Genomic DNA, 20,667 nt, shown 5'->3' with positions numbered 1-20,667 from the left:
AATGGCCAGATGGGAGGTGATTAAAGGGACATGGGGGAAGGGATGGAACCAGGGGCGGACTGACCATTTGGCAACTCGGGCACTGCCCGAGGGCCCGGGGTCAGTAGGGGGCCCCATAAGTTGCCCCCGGTACCTTTTTCATAGGCTTTTTTGAGTTTGGGCAAGGACACAGGGGCCCCATGATCCCCTATTGCCCGGGGGCCCCATGAGTTGTCAGTCCGCCCCTGGATGGAACCAACAAATCTGGATAAGGCCAGGCAATGGGCTCGTTGAAATGACCAAATGATATGACACTGACCTCCTATTCCCTGCTAGGTCACCAAGTCGGCCCTGGCGGGGTTAGAGGCCAAGGCGGAAAGAGTTAAAGTGCAGTTGAAGGACCTCTTCAAATTTTCCAAGGACATCCAACCTCTGTCTGACAGCGTCATTGCCGCCATGCGTGAGTACCAACGGTAAGCGCACTTTCATGGGAAAGGACGTCTGTTATAATTCTGTCCACGATATCGATGTCAAAACAAAAAAAAGGAAACCGTGTTTTTTGTTTAAATGATTTAAAAATAAAAAGTGTCACAAAAAACAATACATGTGTCACCTTAAATAATGACAAATAAATCGCCAAACAAATGGCTCCGCAGAATTGTAACAATTGCTGAGGTCCAAAGAGGGGGGAACCATTAAAGTGCATGTAAAATCTAACAATTCGTTTCTCTTTTTTTGCTTTTTTTTTTTGTCTCTTAAAGACACAACTGACAGCATTTTGTTATATCTGTTAAAATAAATAAATAAATAATACAATTGTTGATCCTGCCAGAATACTTACTGTGCGTTCAGCCGCCGCTTCACTCTTATCCCTTGAATCTGTTTCAAGCTCTCACTCTCTGAACTACAGAACACCTCCCCATGTTATGGAGATGAGAAGATGGGTGGGGTTGGTGTCTAACATCCTATAATGCAGGCCATACATGGTTCGAATTCCGAACGATTTTTCGTCCGAAAGTCGAAACGTCGTTCGTTCTGTAGTCCGATGGTGCCACCAATGATTTTGAAAATCGGTCGTTTTTCACACATTTTCCAGCATGCCCGATAAACGAAATGGGGAGGAGCCACAAAAATCGGCCGATGCCATTGCCCCACTAACAGAGCGAAAATCGTCCCATTATTCTTAGGTCCCCCCATATAACAGCCAAAACTTCTGATCCTTCCAGGTCACAGCCAGGGGCGGACTGACCATTTGGAAACTCAGGCACTGCCCGAGGGTCCGGGGTCAGTAGGGCGCCCCATGAGATGCCCCTGGTACCTTTTTCATAGGCTTTTTTGAGTTTGGGCAAGGACACAGGGGCCCCATGATCCCCTATTGCCTGGGGGCCCCATGAGTTGTCAGTCCGCTCCAGGTCACGGCTCATGCACCTATTCTTTTCGGAAAAACGCGATCGTACGATTTGACCGGCATTGAGTCGAAAATCGGTTGTTTCTCACAAATTTTCCAACAAGCCTGATCACCGAAATGGGGAGGAACCACAAAAATCGTCCGGTGCCATCGCCTCACTAACAGAGCGAAAATCGTCCGATTATTCTTAGGTCCGATTTTCGTACGAAAATAGTTTGGAATTTGAACCATGTATGGCCGGCCTTACTCTTTGTGTCTTAGGGTGACAAATCTGCTCCTCCATAGATACAGTGCAGCCAGTGGCGTCCCTAGGCAGGTGCGGGGGGGTGCGCGCCGTACCGGGTGACACCTACCGCACGGGGTGACACCGGACCCGCTCCATGAAAAGGTAAGTTTTAAAGAAAGCGGACGATCCCCGCAGGATGGATCCGATCTGTGGATTGAGCATAATTGATCATAGTCCGATCCATTATGCTCCCTAATCCGCAGATCCAATCCATCCTGCGGGGATCGTCGGCTTTCTTTACAGCTTACCTTTTCGTGGAGCGGGTCCGGTGTCACCCCGTATAGGTTGCATGCCGACGATCACCGCAGGATGGATCGGATCTGCGGATTGAGCCGATCCATTATGCTCCCCAATCTGGAGATCATCGGAGCGGGTCTGGTGTCACCCCGTATAGGTTCCATGCCGACGGATTCTGATCGGATCTGCGGATTGGGGAGCATAATGGATCGGACTCAGATCCATTATGCTCAATCCACAGATCGGTACCATCCTGCGGAGATCGTCGGAGGGGGTGTCACCAAGTGAGGGGGTGTTATCGCACCGGGTGACACTAACCCTAGGGACGCCCCTGAGTGCATGCAACCTATACGGGGTGACACCGAACCCGCTCCACAAAAAGGTAAGTTGTAAAGAAAGCCGACGATCCCCGCAGGATGGATCGGATCTGCGGATTGGGGAGCATAATGGATCGGACTCGGATCCATTATGCTCAATCCGCAGATCCGATCCATCCTGCGGGGATCGTCGGAGGGGGTGTCACCAAGTGTTATCGTACCGGGTGACACCAACCCTAGGGACGCCCCTGAGTGCATGCAACCTATACGGGGTGACACCGAACCCGCTCCACAAAAAGGTAAGTTGTAAAGAAAGCCGACGATCCCCGCAGGATGGATCGGATCTGCGGATTGGGGAGCATAATGGATTTGGACTCGGATCCATTATGCTCAATCCGTAGATCAGAACCATCCTGCGGGGATCGTCGGAGGGGTTGTCACCAAGTGTTATCGCACCGGGTGACACCAACCCTAGGGACGCCCCTGAGTGCAGCGAGTGAGTGTTGTCACCCCAGGACAGAAAGTGTGTTACCAGCAGGATCATAAAGCAAAAATAATTTTTAAAACAGCCAGAAAAATAAAACGAATGCAGCCGCCGTATATATGGACTGGTGAGATACAATGTATTACATTTTTGTACTTGGCTCTAGATGCGCTTTCTTTTTTCTAAATTTTGTTTCTGCTGTGGACTGTGTCCACTAGGGGCAGTCTTCCATGGTAGTTGATCCTGTTTTCTGTTGTGGAATCATTATTATAAATAATAGACGATAATTAAAGGTGTTGGGATGTTTTTCTCACAATTTTTTATTCCTTCAGGGCAAAAAGTAAAGCGTTCAAGCTCAGCACTGACACAGAATCCGAGCTGCGTCAGTTGTTCCAGAACCCCCTGCGGGAATTCCTGTACTGGAAGCCAATCGCTGAGAGCGTCCTGGACTCCACCGCCGTGGCAGCCAACAATGGGTCTGGTAACCCAGACGACCTGCACCGCATTGAGGTGAGTCAGGAATGCCTTTGGCTTGTATTTATTTTCTTTACACGCTTTTGTTTGTTGACAATTTTCTCTGCTGCAAGAAGAAAAAGATACAATGTATAATATAATGTATCCTGTATGTATATATACCTCTGATGTGATGGAGGACCTCTGATGTGATGGGGGACCTCTGATGTGATGGGGGACCTCTGATGTGATGGGGGACCTCTGATGTGATGGGGGACCTCTGATGTGATGGGGGACCTCTGATGTGATGAGGGACCTGTGATGTGATGGGAGGACCTCTGATGTGATGGGAGGACCTCTGATGTGATGGGAGGACCTCTGATGTGATGGGAGGACCTCTGATGTGATGAGGGACCTGTGATGTGATAGGGGGACCTGTGATGTGATAGGATGACCTCTGATGTGATGGAGGACCTCTGATGTGATGGAGGACCTCTGATGTGATGGGAGGACCTCTGATGTGATGGGGGACCTCTGGTGTGATGGGGGGACCTCTGATGTGATGGGGGAACTTTGATGTGATGGGGGACCTCTGTTGTGATGGGGGAATCTCTGTTGTGATGGGGGACCTTTGATGTGATGGGGGAATCTCTGTTGTGATGGGGGACCTTTGATGTGATGGGGGAATCTCTGTTGTGATGGGGGACCTTTGATGTGATGGGGGAATCTCTGTTGTGATGGGGGACCTTTGATGTGATGGGGGGACCTCTGATGTGATGGAGGACTTCTGATGTGATGGGGGACCTCAGATGTGATGGGGGACCTCTGATGTGATGGAGGAATCTCTGTTGTAATGGAGGACCTCCGATGTGATGGGAAACCTCTGATGTGATGGAGGCGGGCTGTACAGTGACTGATCATTGTGATAGCCAATCAGGGGCTATCACAGCAATCATGTGACCCGGAATCTGGAGTCCTGGGTCCCGATCATTAGAGCGGGACCCAGGGCTCTCAGTGACACCCTGCTCTTTGTGCTGGGAGTGCGCTGTGCGGCGCGCTCCCAGCAGAAAGACAGGTGCGCAAATATGCGGCCCCACAGAAAAAAGCCCAGTTCTGTGAGGCCGCGTGTTTGTGTGACGTCGGCATGAAGGGGTTAAAGTTGTGAAAAAAATGCTTTTGACTGACCCGCTGACCCGTGTTCATTTCCTTCTTCTTTTTTTTTTTTTTTTTTTTTTTTTAGAAGCTTCTGGAGGAAAGCCGGATGATTAAAGAGAGCCTGTCAGCGCTGGAGGCAAAGAAGGATGGAATACACAGCGTGCTGGGCGACGACAGAACCAAACTGCTGCTGAGAGATGTCGCCGCCGCCGACGCTGAGAGAGAGGCGCTACACCGCGATCTTTTGGAGAGGAAGAGTCAGCTGCAGGTAGGATGTCAGGGCGGAGTCCCTAGTCATATCATGCAGAGCGCACCGATTCCAAGCCTCAGGCTGCCCATACATTATACAATTTTCTTGAGATTTTTAGATTTTACCAAAAACCATATAATAGGAGGTAAAACCTAAACACCACTTTCAGTTGTATCCAATTAGGCCGGCCCTTGCGCTACATAGCTGAAGGTAAATCTAAAGAAAACTGGGCAGAAAATTGTATAGTGTATGCAGGGGCGTATTTACCACAAGGCATTTCCCTAGGACGGCAACTTTCAGGGGGGCAGCAGCATTTTTCAGGGTCTCCTGAAAGAAGGGATAGAAGAAGGGACACAAGCAGCATGGGGACCAGGCGGGATCTGAGAGAGGCTCTGGGGGCTGCTTGATGGTGTATGCAGAGCCTGACTCTTGTTCCCGGGGATGAGCTGTGAAGGTGAGTGCAGGGGCGGACTGGCAACTCATGGGGCCCCCGGGCAATAGGGGATCATGGGGCCCCTGTGTCCTTGCCCACACCCAAAAAAGCCTATGCAAAAGCCAATGAAAGGCACCAGGCAGAGGCGGACCTACAACTCATGGGGCCCCCGGGCAATAGGGGATCATGGGGCCCCTGTGTCCTTGCCCAAACTCAAAAAAGCCTATGAAAAAGGTACCAGGGGCATCTCATGGGGCCCCCTTCTGACCCCGGGCCCTTGGGCAGTGCCCGAGTTTCCAAATGGTCAGTCCGCCCCTGGGTGAGTGTCTTCTCTCTCGCAGGGGTTGGGGGGGTTGCCAGTGTATGGGGGAGGTGGTAGTGGAAGGCTCTCTCGGGTGTGGGTGGGGGGGGGGCTGGGCTGTTGTTGGTCAATGTCAGGGAGGAGCCAATTTTTGTGTTGCTTAGGGCAGCACAAAACCTAAATACACTACTGAGTGTATGGCCAGCCTAATGCAGGCCATTGACAGGTCGAAAACCTCGCGTTTTTTCGAATGATAAATGAAAAATCGGTCGTTCGTTAAACCGACGTTACCACCAACGATTACAAAAATCGGCCGATCGAGTCATAAAGTTCACCCCATATAAGAGCCAAAACTTCTGTTCCTTCCAGGTCACGCGCATATTCTTTTCAGAAAAATGCAATCGTACGATTTGACCATCATTGAGTCGAAAATCGGTTGTTTCTCACAAATTTTCCAACATGCCCGATCATTAAAATGGGGAGGAACCACGAAAATTGGCCGGTGCCATTGACCCGCTAACAGAGCGAAAATCGGCCGATTACTCTTAGGTCCGATTTTCGGACGAAAAATCGGTCGAACTTCGACCCATGTATGGCCAGAAATAGACTCCCTCCAGAGGTGGTTGTGGCCGGCTCAGTGGATTGCTGTAGGAAAGTCCTGGATTCTTTCTTGGATACACAGAATATAACTGGATATAACATTTATAGGGAAAGTTGATCCAGGGAATATCCGATTGCCTCTCGGGGGATCAGGAAGGAATTGTTTCCCCAGCAGGAGCAGATTGGATCGTACTTTGCTGGTTTTTTTTGCCTTCTTCTGGATCATTTGTGGGTTTTTCGTTAAAACGATCGTACGATTTGGCCATCATTGCCGTGAAAATCGGTAGTTTTCCACGAATTTTCCAACATGACCGCTAAACTAAAAGTGCAAAAAAACCCGAAAACTTTATTTTCTGGGAAAAAAAAACAAAACAGACTACCAGGGGCGGACTGACAACTCATGGGGCCCCCGGGCAATAGGGGATCATGGGGCCCCTGTGTCCTTGCCCAAACTCAAAAAAACCTATGAAAAAGGTACCAGGGGCATCTCATGGGCCCCCTACTGACCCCGGGCCCTCGGGCAGTGCCCGAGTTTCCAAATGGTCAGTCCGCCCCTGCAGACTACCCACCAGGGACCTCCTGACTGATGTGTTTCCCCCACAAATCTGAGCGAGAGTAAATATTTATAATGTAATGAAAACACAAGACAATGAGCAGAATATAAACAGTAAAGAAAAAATAGTAAAAGGAATGAAAAGGAGAGAAGGGATGAAGAAAAGGGGTGCCCAGTGCACCGCAATGGGCTGGAAATCATGCATGGTAATGCCCGTCCAACAGCATGGTGCCTCGGGGGGCCGCTCGGAATGAATGACATCACATGGCGCCGACACGCGTAGCACGCATTGCGACAACCAGCACGTTTTTACAAGGAAGGGAGTGTGAATGGGCCCTATGGGAGCTGAAGAAAACTCTTCGGGCTCCTCTGAGCACTCCGGGAGAGCAGAGAAGGAAGATGTATTCACTTCACTTTCTATTTCAGAATCTGGCGGCTCAGAGCGAAGAGTTTGATTCTGCGTTCAGGTTGTTGCATCAGAAGCTGTCAGCGCTGCGAATCAAATGCGTCAAAGAAAACGAGATGCAGCCGGACATCATCGGAAAAGAGGCTCAGCTACAGCGGCTGCAGGTTGGTTGGGGGAGGGTGTGCGGATTGGTGTTGGGTAGAGATTGGAGGTTTTCTTGTCAGTTATGGATGTGACACGCAACCATTTATAGAAGTACAGAGCGCAGATCACATGACCTGGCCTTCTGCCACTCACCCCCTTGTATCTTCCAGCAAATCATGGCTGCTGGGTGTTGGTGTGTAAATACAAAGTAACATTGTTTATAAATACTGAACAGACAGGACATAGAGAGATACAAAGTTGCATTGTTTATAAACATCGATCAGACGGGAGATAGAGAGATACAAAGTAACATTGTTTATAAACATCGATCAGACGGGAGATAAAGAGATACAAAGTAACATTGTTTATAAACATCGATCAGACGGGAGATAAAGAGATACAAAGTAACATTGTTTATAAACTTCGATCGGATGGGAGATAGATACACAGTAACATTGTTTATAAACATTGAACAGACAGGAGCTAGAGAGATACAAAGTAACATTGTTTATAAACATCGATCAGACAGGAGCTAGAGAGATACAAAGTAACATTGTTTATAAACATCGATCAGATGGAGGATAGAGAGATACACAGTAACATTGTTTATAAACATTGAACAGGCAGGAGATACAAAGTAACATTGTTTATAAACATCGATAAGACAGGAGATAGAGAGATACAAAGTAACATTGTTTATAAACATCGATCAGACGGGAGATAGAGAGATACAAAGTAACATTGTTTATAAACATCGATCAGACGGGAGATAGAGAGATACAAAGTAACATTGTTTATAAACATCGATCAGACGGGAGATAAAGAGATACAAAGTAACATTGTTTATAAACTTCGATCGGATGGGAGATAGATACACAGTAACATTGTTTATAAACATTGAACAGACAGGAGCTAGAGAGATACAAAGTAACATTGTTTATAAACATCGATCAGACAGGAGCTAGAGAGATACAAAGTAACATTGTTTATAAACATCGATCAGATGGAGGATAGAGAGATACACAGTAACATTGTTTATAAACATTGAACAGGCAGGAGATACAAAGTAACATTGTTTATAAACATCGATAAGACAGGAGATAGAGAGATACAAAGTAACATTGTTTATAAACATCGATCAGACGGGAGATAGAGAGATACAAAGTAACATTGTTTATAAACATCGATCAGACGGGAGATAGAGAGATACAAAGTAACATTGTTTATAAACATCGATCAGACGGGAGATAAAGAGATACAAAGTAACATTGTTTATAAACTTCGATCGGATGGGAGATAGATACACAGTAACATTGTTTATAAACATTGAACAGACAGGAGCTAGAGAGATACAAAGTAACATTGTTTATAAACATCGATCAGACAGGAGCTAGAGAGATACAAAGTAACATTGTTTATAAACATCGATCAGATGGAGGATAGAGAGATACACAGTAACATTGTTTATAAACATTGAACAGGCAGGAGATACAAAGTAACATTGTTTATAAACATCGATAAGACAGGAGATAGAGAGATACAAAGTAACATTGTTTATAAACATCGATCAGACGGGAGATAGAGAGATACAAAGTAACATTGTTTATAAACATCGATCAGACGGGAGATAGAGAGATACAAAGTAACATTGTTTATAAACATCGATCAGACGGGAGATAAAGAGATACAAAGTAACATTGTTTATAAACTTCGATCGGATGGGAGATAGATACACAGTAACATTGTTTATAAACATTGAACAGACAGGAGCTAGAGAGATACAAAGTAACATTGTTTATAAACATCGATCAGACAGGAGCTAGAGAGATACAAAGTAACATTGTTTATAAACATCGATCAGATGGAGGATAGAGAGATACACAGTAACATTGTTTATAAACATTGAACAGGCAGGAGATACAAAGTAACATTGTTTATAAACATCGATAAGACAGGAGATAGAGAGATACAAAGTAACATGGGATGGGAAATAGATAGTACACAACCCAGCCGACGTTATGATAATGACTTACCTCGCTCCTCTGCAGGTCCTCCTGGATGAATTAACAAAGCTCCATTCTCCGATCAAAGAGTTAAACTCCAAGATGGAAGCCAGTCCGAATCATGCCCACCGAGCCAGCAAACTCCTGTCTGATTACCTGACATTACAGAGGTCTTTAGAGGTAAAACCTGGAAATAAACACATAATAGCTGCAAACAGCCAGTAGATAGGGAAGGGGTGGGGTCCTGTTGACAATGTATATTCATATACATTATATATATACACACACACATATATATATTGTGGTTAATTATGTTATAATTAAATGTGTTATGTTAGAATCAAATTCCTGTTACATCATTTAAAACAAATATACCTTTTATTCGAGATATGTATGTCCGGCACTATATACTGCCAGAAACTCCTCAATATACATAGAAATATATTATAAATGTAATCCAAATGAAATCTTAACACAAAAGCATATCTAAAACAATCTAAAAAAAATTCCTCCCTGACTTGTGTCACCGTTGTTTTGTCTACCTACAGTATTTGTATATTTCACTGATGAATGTTCTTTCATACGGAGTTCCTTCATACGGAGTTCTTTCATACGGCGTGCGTTTCGTATCTGTTGACAAATGATTCTAATTAATGACCACCGACTCACCTCATGCTGTCAGAGTTCTTGGTGTTGCTCATCCATGGAAGGCGCGTCTATAATCCTCAATAATAATCATTGTGTGTCAAAAGATATTAATGTGTGAAGGAACGCTGTCATCCATGATTGAAGTATACGTAGATCAGGTGACTAACACCAGGCAGGAATTTTTTTTAAGTGGTTTTTAAATGTATGTTATGTATTTTTGTGCTAAGATTTTTTTTTTTTGTTTGGGTTATAATATATTTTATATATATATATATATATATATATATATATATATATATATATATATATATATATAGAGGAGTTTACGTTGATATTTATTGTCTCCAACAAAGGGTGATGTAATAGGAATTAGTTTCTCTTGAAGAATTTATCCACAATATACTGTACTTCATATATAGTGAAGGAAATGCGTATTTGCTCCCCGGTTGAGTTTGAATGTTCGCCCCTCACACAGAAATGATCGGTCTAACAATGGAATGTTCGCCCCTCACACAGAAATGATCGGTCTAACAATGGAATGTTCGCCCCTCACACAGAAATGATCGGTCTAACAATGGAATGTTCGGTGTAACACTGAGAGACAGAATACAACAACAAATTCAGCAGAAATGCGTCTAACAAATGATGACTGATCTGCATGTTCATGAGGGAAAGAAGGATTTGATCCCCTATCGTTCAGCAGGATTTCTGGCTCCCAGGTGTCTTTCATACAGGTAACAAGCTGAGATTAGAAGCAGTCTCTTAAAGGGAGTGCTGCTAATCTCATTGTGTTACCTGTATAAAAGACACCTGTCCACAGGAGCAATCAAACCATCAGATTCCAAACTCTCCACCATGGCAAAGACCAAAGAGCTGTCCAAGGATGTCAGGGACAAGATGGTAGACCTACACTGGGCTGGACTGGGCTACCAAACTATGGCCAAGCAGCTTGGTGAGAAGGTGACAACAGTTGGTGCAATCATTCACAAATGGAAGAAACACAAAACAAGTGTCAGTCTCCCTAGGTTTGGTGCACCATGCAAGATCTCACCTCGTGGAGTGTCAATGATCATGAGAACAGTGAGGAATCATCCCAGAACTACACGTGAGGATCTTGTCAATGATCTCCAGGCAGCTGGGACCACAGTCACCAAGAAAACAATTGGTAACACACTACGCCGACAAGGACTGAAATCCTGCAGTGCCCGCAAGGTCCCTCTGCTCAAGAAAGCCCATGTCCAGGCCCGGCTGAAGTCTGCCACTGTAATACTAAAAATAATGGCACCCACCCGTGTGTCCGCATTCCTCTGTGTGGGTGGTGCGGCTGTGAGGTAGGTAGGGGGCGGAGACAAGGGGGGACTCAGAAAAGGGGAGTTCCTGAACCCTATTCTCTGAGAGAAAAAAATCCCTGCAAATATCTACAATAAATACCATTTATATTGTGTAGTTATTGGATTCAAGTTGTAATATATTTTGTATATATGGAGGATTGTGTGTTGCTGTATATAGTCCTGCCTCTATAAGGGGTTTACTTGTTTATGGAATGATGCCCATAAATCCAGAAATGGGTTCAGCCAATCCACAGCCGGGGATTTCATTGCCAGGATTTGTTCTCATACAACAGCACCATCCTCTGGCAAGATGTGGAATAGCACAGTCACGTCATGTTCAAAGTCGCAGAATGAAGTAACAGTCCCAGTGGCATCATAGTCTGTACGGCCTCAGGGGTGGACTGACAACTCATGGGGTCCCCGGGCAATAGGCAATCATGGGGCCTCTGTATCCTCACCCACACCCAAAAAAGCCTATGAAAAAGCCAATGAAAGGTACCAGGGGCATCTCATGAGGCCCCCTACTGACCCCCGGCCCTCTGGCAGTGTCCAAGTGCTTGAATGGTCAGTCGGCCCCTGCACACCACGTACAGGAAACGTTAGTGAGAGAATATGTTGGTTCCAAATAAATTATTGCTTTCCGCTTTTAAGGCCAACTCCTGCAAACCCAAAAATGGACCCCTTGCAGTTAGGGCTGCTCTTTGAAACTACAGGGCCCCATACAGCCAACCTGACAGGCGCCCCCCCCCACCCCCCAAAAAAAAAGTACAGTTTATAATGCTTCAGTTATGAATGAGCACAGTGAGTGATAGGTATTGATCATTGACTGTGTTCATTCAGGGAAGGAAGAGGCTGATAAATGTGACATTTACCGGAGCCTTCCCCCACTCTCCATCCTGAAGGATCCTATTGTGTGCTTGAAGCTGCTGGTGGGAAGGAGAGGAGGGAAGCCGGCAGTACTGCGGGGGTGGGGGCACACAGGGGGGCCTGGCCAGCAGGGAGAAATGTATGGTGTACAGGGAGGGTGATGGGTACGGCGGGGGGGCAGTTACTGGAACCAATCCCCTGTATGGCTCTCTCTGCAGCAGCTGAAAGCCAGCAGGAGGGAGAGGAGAAGAAGCCGGCTTTCAGCTGCTGCAGAGAGACACATACAGGGAATCGGTTCCACTAATTACCCCCCAGCCATGCTGATCATCCTCCCTGCTCACATCCGATTCACCCAGCTACCTGGGCCCCCGTACAAGAGGTCTGGTGGTACCCCTTTATTCACCGCTCCCTCAGCAAGTAGTGCTCCCTCCATGGTCCAGAAGTGGACAGTTTCTGGGCATCATCATTTCCAATGCATAGCTATGGACCCTACATTGGTCTTGACCGTAGACTGCTGGGGACGAAGGCGCTGCAGGGATCCATGCTAGCGCCATAGAGCAGAGGATCTGGTAAACAGATCTTCCCTAACAAGTCCCCTGGACCTGAACGGGCAGTCAACCTTTGAGTACGAATGCAGACTCACCGAAAGGAACCATTTTAGGTTCATAGGACTTCGACTGGTATGTGAAGGATGAGGATGTCATGTGTGCAGCGATGATGTCGTTTGTTGGTCTTTTTTTACGTGTTTGTTGGATTTTATGTTGTTTTTTTTTTCTTCCAGAACAACATCCGGAAAACGAAGGAATACATCAACTGCCACTGGATGTTCAACAACGGCCTCCTGGATCTGCAGCGCTGGATGATGGAGACCCGGCAGGAGCTGGAGGCCGGCCTGGACAGCGGCAGAGACTGGGGGGAGAGGGAAGTGGAGGTACCAGTCCATATGTTGGGGAGACCCTTTGGTGGGGGAGGGTTTACCATACAGTGCAGATATTATTGGGTGTTGCCTTTATCTCTATATAACAATCTCTCCATTGTTCCCATCCGGCCTTCCAAGTTTCCTTCCTTCTGATGGCCATACATTTAACTAAAAATTAACAAATGACAATAATCATGATCCTCTCCAAGGACTTGGTTGAGTTTAGCTGGATTTTCCACCAACCCTTTGTCTACCAATGGTTGTCTATAAACGGTGCCGTATACAAGGGGCTAGGTGAGCTCACGGCTTGCTATTGACCTTTAAAGAAGGAATCTGGACAGCTCTGGAGCTACCTGATTACTTAAAGGCCCCATTCACACTCCATGTAGTGGGAACTCCCGTTCCCACGCGTCCCACATAGGGCAACCCATTCACTTCAATGCTGGTTTGTCACCCAAAAGAAGCTCTTGCTCCTTTTTAGGAGATGAGCTTCTCACAATTTTTAAAGGAGCATTTTACCACAACTTTGTCACATGCCAATCTCTACAAAATCATACTTTGATTTTGGGGTGCCATTAAGAATGAATGGCACCCAACCGCGCATTGTGCGTTGTACTGCCATTTTCAATTGCAGGCAGAATTGCAGCGATTCCACCGGTGATTCCAAATGTCCTTTGAAGGTGTGACACCCCCCCCCCCTCCCCAGATCCCCCTTAGTCCAGCAGCACCCATGGTAGATCCCAAGCTCTTCTGCCCCTCTGAGGAGCCCATGGCTCCCACAATGGGAGCAGGAGGTGATCAGAGAACATCCATTCCCCAACCACCCCCTACAACCATCCCCAACCACCTCCTGCAACCATCCCCAACCACCCCCTGCAACCATCACCAACCACCTTCTGCAACCATCCCCAACCACCTCTTGCAACCATCCCCAACCACCCCCTGCAACCATCTCCAACCACCTCCTGCAACCATCCTCAACCACCCCCTGCAACCATCACCAACCACCTCCTGCAACCATCCCCAACCACCCCCTGCAACCATCCCCAACCACCTCCTGCAACCATCCCCAACCACCCCCTGCAACCATCCCCAACCACCTCCTGCAACCATCCCAACCACCCCCTGCAACCATCACCAACCACCCCCTGCAACCATCCCCAACCACCCCCTGCAACCATCCCCAACCACCCCCTGCAACCATCACCAACCACCTCCTGCAATTATCCCCAACCACCCCCTGCAACCATCTCCTACCACCTCTGGCAACCATCTCCAACCACCTCCTGCAACCATCCCCAACCACCTCCTGCAACCATCCCCAACCACCTCCTGCAACCAATGTCCCTGGAAGCAATATGTATTGTGTCACTTCTTGGCTCATGTCTGTCTTTCCTCAGCTATTATGGGCCGGGATAACAGCGATTAGAATACGATCTGTGCTTAATTAGTCGCATTGGAGGGCAGGGGAGACATTGGGAGTCTTTCTCTCCTCTCTACTCTCCTCTCAACCCCTCTCTCCTCTCTCCTCCCCCCTCTCTCCTCTCTCCTCTCCTCTCCCTCTCCTCTCCCTCCTCTCTCCCTCCTCTCTCCTCCCCCTCTCTCTGCTCTCCTCTTCCCTCTCTTCTCTCCTCTCCTCACTCTCCTCTCCCCTCCTCTCTCCTCCCTCCTCTCTCCTCCCCCTCTCTCTGCTCTCCGCTCTCCTCTCTCCCCCCCCCCCCTCTCCTCTCTCCTCCCCCCTCTCTCCTTTCTCCTCCCCCCTCTCTCCTCTCCCCTCTCTCCTCTCTCCTCTCCCCTCTCTCCTCTCTCCTCCCCCCTCTCTCCTCTCTCCTCCCCCCTCTCTCCTCTCATCTCCCTCCTCTCTCCTCTCATCTCCCTCCTCTCTCCTCTCATCTCCCTCCTCTCTCTTCCCCCCTCTCTCCGCACTCTGCTCTCTTCTTCCCTCTCCTCTCTCCTCCCCTCTCTCTCCTCTCCTCTCCCTCCTCTCTCCTCCTCCCTCTCTCTCTCTCCTCTCCTCTCCCTCCTCTCTCCTCCCTCCTCCCCCCTCTCTCTGCTCTCCTCTTCCCTCTCTCCTCTCTCCTCTATCCTCCCCCCTCTCTCCTCCCTCTCCCCTCTGCCCTCTATCCTCTCCTCTTCTCTGACTTTACCTCCCCATTCACATTATGCACATTATCCTTTGCCATATGACAATTGCTGGATTCTGCCATCTTGTACCGCTCTCATGCTCTATCCCTGGATTCCTTACAGGCATTATTGGTTGAGTTTTCAGAGAGGGATATACAGCGCCATCAGGTGGAGGCTCAGGGTCAGCTGGTGATTGAAACCTCCTCTCCAGAGGGAGCCGCTCTCATCCACACTGAGCTAAAACAGCTTCTTGAATCCTGGGAGTCACTCAGACATCTCTATGAGCAGTTATCCAGGTGAGAACCCGTCATTGAAGCAGCACTTCCTCCTCTGTACTCATCTGGCTCATTCTTGTCATGGCATCCCTAACACCTCTCTATCTTGCGCAGTGGCTAATGTCTGTATGAGACACAGTGCCTGATGCCTCTATGAGACATGGTGCCTTATGCCTCTATGAGACATGGTGCCTAATGACTCTATGAGACTTATTGCCTGACGCCTCTATGAGACTTAGCACCTGATGCCTCTAGAGGCACAGTGCCTGATGCCTCTATGGGACACAGTGCCTGATGCATCTAGGAGACTGCATCTAGGAGACATGGTGCCTCATGCCTCTATGGGACATGGTGCTTGATGTCTCTATGAGACACGGTGCCTGATGCCTCTACGAGACACGGTGCCTGATGCCTCTTTGAGACACAGTGCTTGATGCCTCTATGGGTCATGACGCTTGATGCCTCTATGAGACACGGTACCTGATGCCTCTATGAGGCAGGGTACCTGATGCCTCTTTGGGAGCCGGTTCACATATATGCGAATTGAATGCAGTTTGAACCGCATCCTATCCCCATGGCGTGAAATAACATTGCTTGCTATGGTGCTTGTTCACATATGTCTGGTTCACTGGCAGTGCAGATTCAGTGCAGATTCAAATAGAACCCTGTACAAGTTATGAGCAGTGCGATCCAGTTCAGGTGCAGATTACAGGCTATTGACTTCAGTGGGAACCGTTTCTAAACCTCACATGTCATTAGTTGTGAACAGGATAAAATCCTGTCCTGAACCTGATGTAAAACTGACCTGAACCACTGAACCTGAGCTTCAGTCTGCACTGCACATGTGCACACACTAAGACACGGTGCCTGATGCCTCTGTGGGACACGGTGCCTGATGCCTCTATGAGATACGGTGCCAGATGCCTCTATGAGACAGGGTGCCAGATGCCTCTATGAGACACGGTGCCAGATGCCTCTATGAGATATGGTGCCTGATGTCTATGAGACACGGTTCCTGATACCTCTAAGAGACACGGTGCCTGATGCCTCTATGAGACACGGTTCCTGATACCTCTAAGAGACACGGTGCCTGATGCCTCTATGAGACACGGTGCCAGATGCCTCTAAGAGACGCGTTGCCTAATGCCTCTAAGAGACGCGGTGCCTGATGCCTCTAAGAGACGCGGTGCCTGATGCCTCTAAGAGACGCGGGTACCTGATGCCTCTAAGAGACACGGTGCCTGATGCCTCTATGAGATACGGTGCCTGATGTCTATGAGACACGGTGTTACACGTCTTTCTGTTGATTTGCTAATGTTGGAAAGACTGGAGATCTACTTTATAATTGCATCTGCTTATAAACACAATGTAACTGTCTCTTCTCCCAGATCCACGAAAGAGCGAGCGAGTCAGAGGAGGAACCCGAGAACCGTCATTGTCAACCAGACGTCTAAGTAAGTTCCTCTATGACAAAGGGGCACTCCGGTCCAAACTGATGTCTCTCTTTCATATGAAAGGCAAGCATTATAGTCGCCCTCCAATATCAGGCCTGTTGATAGCGGGAGGTCTGAGCCCCCAGCTCCAGCCGTTTGGACCCCATAAAATGCTTTATCTTCAGCTAATTTCTGCATAAATCAATCGAACTTTGAGCTGTAGGTGTTCCTACAAGCGCCACTTGAGCCGGGTAGAAAATGATCGTCTCAGTAGTGACTGCATCAGAGGCGCCAGAGCTTCTGCGTTTGATATCAGGGTTGTCAGGGACCATCTCATAAATCTGGCCAATTTGCTTCGGTCAAATACTAGAGAGTGCACCCAGAAAAGGGGGAACCCTGGGAAATAGTCCAACCGTGCAGAAAGGGCGCCACATTCAGAGATCCCAAAGTGATGATCTATTAACCCCTCCAGAGGATTTACCCCCCCCCCCCACCTTCCCGACCAGGCCATTTTTTGCGTTACGCCACAGCGTGACTTTAACTGACAATTGCACTGTCATGCAATGCTGCACCCAAATGAAATTTACGTCATTTACGTGGGGATCTCAAAGGTATATACTCGGAAGCTAGCGGAGATCCCTGTAGTAGTGGTGTAGTAGCAGCAATTTCCAGCCTCTATGGGGATTCCACACATATGGTATATACATACTTACAGTGAACCGAACCACATTGATTTCCACTTTATGTGTAACCTGATAAACATATGAAATTGAGTCTGCAGTGACCCCTGCTGGCTGGTATTGGCAAATATGTAATATGGTAGATTTACGTAACTAAAATATATATATAAAAGAAACAAAAACATTTTTACATTATTTCAGTTTTAGTCCTGAACATAAAAGAGAGAATAGAGACAGAAGTTCTCCTTGATTCAGCGATATGTTGATTACCACAAACTGTCATTATCACACAGGATCTATTATTATCCAGGATTTATATTATCCAGGATTTATATTATACAGGAGCTATTATTATCCAGGATTTATATCATACAGGATTTATATTATCCAGGATTTATATCATACAGGATTTATATTATACAGGAGCTAATATTATACCGGATTTATATCATACAGGATTTATATTATCCAGGATTTATATTATCCAGGATTTATATTATCCAGAATTTATATTATCCAGGATTTATATTATCCAGGATTTATATTATCCAGGATTTATATTATACAGGATTTATATTATCCAGGATTTATATTATACAGGATTTATATTATCCAGGATTTATATTATTCAGGATTTATATTATACCGGATTTATATTATACAGGATTTATATTATCCAGAATTTATATTATCCAGAATTTATATTATCCAGGATTTATATTATCCAGGATTTATATTATCCAGGATTTATATTATCCAGGATTTATATTATCCAGAATTTATATTATCCAGGATTTATATTATCCAGGATTTATATTATCCAGGATTTATATTATACAGGATTTATATTATCCAGGATTTATATTATACAGGATTTATATTATCCAGGATTTATATTATTCAGGATTTATATTATACCGGATTTATATTATACAGGATTTATATTATCCAGAATTTATATTATCCAGAATTTATATTATCCAGGATTTATATTATCCAGGATTTATATTATCCAGGATTTATATTATCCAGGATTTATATTATCCAGGATTTATATTATCCAGAATTTATATTATCCAGGATTTATATTATCCAGGATTTATATTATCCAGGATTTATAATATACAGGATTTATATCATACAGGATTTATATTATCCAGGATTTATATTATCCAGGATTTATATTATCCAGGATTTATATTATACAGGATTTATATTATACAGGATTTATATTATACCGGATTTATATTATCCAGGATTTATATTATACAGGAGCTATTATTATCCAGGAGCTATTATTATCCAGGAGCTATTATTATCCAGGAGCTATTATTATCCAGGATTTATATCATACAGGATTTATATTATCCAGGATTTATATTATCCAGGATTTATATTATCCAGGAACTATTATTATCCAGGATTTATATTATCCAGGATTTATATCATACAGGATTTATATTATACAGGATTTATATGACGCAACAGTTTTCTCAGCGCTTTACAGTATAAAAGGGAGACAATACAGTGCAATGCAAGAGGGTTAGGAGGGCCCTGATCCTTGGAGCTTACAATCTAATAGGGAGGGGCTGGTGGAACAAAAGGTAATAACTGTGGGGGACGAACTGATGTAAAAAATAGAAGATTCCGTTCTTAGCTGGATAGGACTCCCTGAAGAGATCACCTAAAAGTGGACTGAGTGGGTGACAGTCGGATAGATTGGGGTAGAGAGTTCCAGAGGATGGCAGAGGCTCTGGAGAAGTCCTGGAGATGGGCATGGGAGGAGGAGACAAGGGAGCGCGTTATCATGTTGTATGGCTGTTCTTGTTGTATAGCTCACAGGTACACTTTATTTTATTTTCTTTTGTGCAGCTTTCTAACTGATGAAGACGCAGAGAGCCCCTCCCAGACTCCGGAGATCGGGAACCCCAAGTTAGTACTGTAATTAAATCCTCCCTCCGCCCCCCTTCAGTCTTGCACAGGTGTGCCAGCTCCTCCCCTTCAGTCTTGCACAGGTGTGCCAGCTCCTCCCCTTCAGTCTTGCACAGGTGTGCCAGCTCCTCCCCTTCAGTCTTACACTGTTGTACCAGCTCCTCCCCTTCAGTCTTGCACAGGTGTACCGGCTCCTCCCTTCAGTCTTACACTGTTGTACAGGCTCCTCCCCTTCAGACTTGCACAGTGCCAGCTCCTCCCCTTCAGTCTTGCACAGGTGTACCAGCTCCTCCCCTTCAGTCTTGCACAGGTGTACCAGCTCCTCCCCATCAGTCTTGCACCATTGTACCGGCTCCTCCCCTTCTGACTTGCACAGGTGTATCAGCTCCTTCCTCTCAGATTTGCACAGGTTTACTGGCTCCTCCCCTTCAGACTTGTACAGGTGTACTGGCCCCTCCCATTTAGTCTTGCACAGGAGTACTAGCTCCTCCCCTTCAGTCTGTCACAGGTGTACTGGCTCCTCCCCTCCAGTCTTGCACAGGTGTACCGACTCCTCCCCTTTAGTTTTGCACAGGTGTATCAGCTCCTCCCCTTGAGTCTTGCACAGGTGTACTGGCTCCTCCCCTTGAGTCTTGCACAGGTGTACAGGCTCCTCCCCTTCAGTCTTGCGCATGTGTACCGGCTCCTCCCCTTCAGTCTGGCACAGGTGAACCTGCTCCTCCCCTTCAGTCTTGCACAGGTTTACTGTCTCCTCCCCCTCAGACTTGCACAGGTGTACTGGCTCCTCCCCTTTAGTTTTGCACAGGTGTATCAGCTCCTCCCCTTGAGTCTTGCACAGGTGTACTGGCTCCTCCCCTTGAGTCTTGCACAGGTGTACAGGCTCCTCCCCTTCAGTCTTGCGCATGTGTACCGGCTCCTCCCCTTCAGTCTGGCACAGGTGAACCTGCTCCTCCCCTTCAGTCTTGCACAGGTTTACTGTCTCCTCCCCCTCAGACTTGCACAGGTGTACTGGCTCCTCCCCTTTAGTTTTGCACAGGTGTATCAGCTCCTCCCCTTGAGTCTTGCACAGGTGTACTGGCTCCTCCCCTTGAGTCTTGCACAGGTGTACAGGCTCCTCCCCTTCAGTCTTGCGCATGTGTACCGGCTCCTCCCCTTCAGTCTGGCACAGGTGAACCTGCTCCTCCCCTTCAGTCTTGCACAGGTTTACTGTCTCCTCCCCCTCAGACTTGCACAGGTGTACTGGCTCCTCCCTTTCAGTCTTGCACAGGTTTACTGTCTCCTCCCCTTCAGTCCTGCACAGATGTAGCTGCTGCTCCCCTTCAGTCTTGCACAGGTATACCAGCTCCTCCCCTTCAGTCTTGCACAGTTGTACAGACTCCTCCCCTTCAGTCTTGCACAGGTGTACCGGCTCCTCCCCTTCAGTCTTGCACTGGTGTATTTGCTCCTCCC

At 46.8% G+C, this 20,667-nt stretch overlaps 1 protein-coding gene across 1 annotated transcript in view; it reads left to right on the top strand.

Moving 5' to 3' along the window:
* The window catches only part of LOC149436184 (nesprin-3-like), a 106,490-nt gene extending 86,531 nt beyond the window's left edge, over positions 1 to 19,959 (top strand). The window contains exons 7-15 of the mRNA XM_089661916.1: positions 316 to 452; positions 3,044 to 3,221; positions 4,405 to 4,587; positions 6,883 to 7,026; positions 9,055 to 9,189; positions 12,637 to 12,786; positions 15,022 to 15,194; positions 16,562 to 16,627; positions 19,159 to 19,959. Of these exons, the coding sequence (XP_089518042.1) occupies positions 316 to 452; positions 3,044 to 3,221; positions 4,405 to 4,587; positions 6,883 to 7,026; positions 9,055 to 9,189; positions 12,637 to 12,786; positions 15,022 to 15,194; positions 16,562 to 16,627; positions 19,159 to 19,231 (1,239 nt within the window). The 3' untranslated portion in view covers positions 19,232 to 19,959. The remainder of the gene's footprint in view (positions 1 to 315; positions 453 to 3,043; positions 3,222 to 4,404; positions 4,588 to 6,882; positions 7,027 to 9,054; positions 9,190 to 12,636; positions 12,787 to 15,021; positions 15,195 to 16,561; positions 16,628 to 19,158) is intronic.
* Positions 19,960 to 20,667: the final 708 nt, after the last annotated feature.

Source organism: Staurois parvus, unplaced genomic scaffold (assembly GCF_062004578.1).
Source record: "Staurois parvus isolate SC_StPar_1 unplaced genomic scaffold, SC_StPar_1.0 ptg001405l, whole genome shotgun sequence".
Classification (NCBI taxonomy): Eukaryota; Metazoa; Chordata; class Amphibia; order Anura; family Ranidae; genus Staurois; species Staurois parvus.
This window is presented reverse-complemented; position numbering and strand designations above follow the sequence as displayed.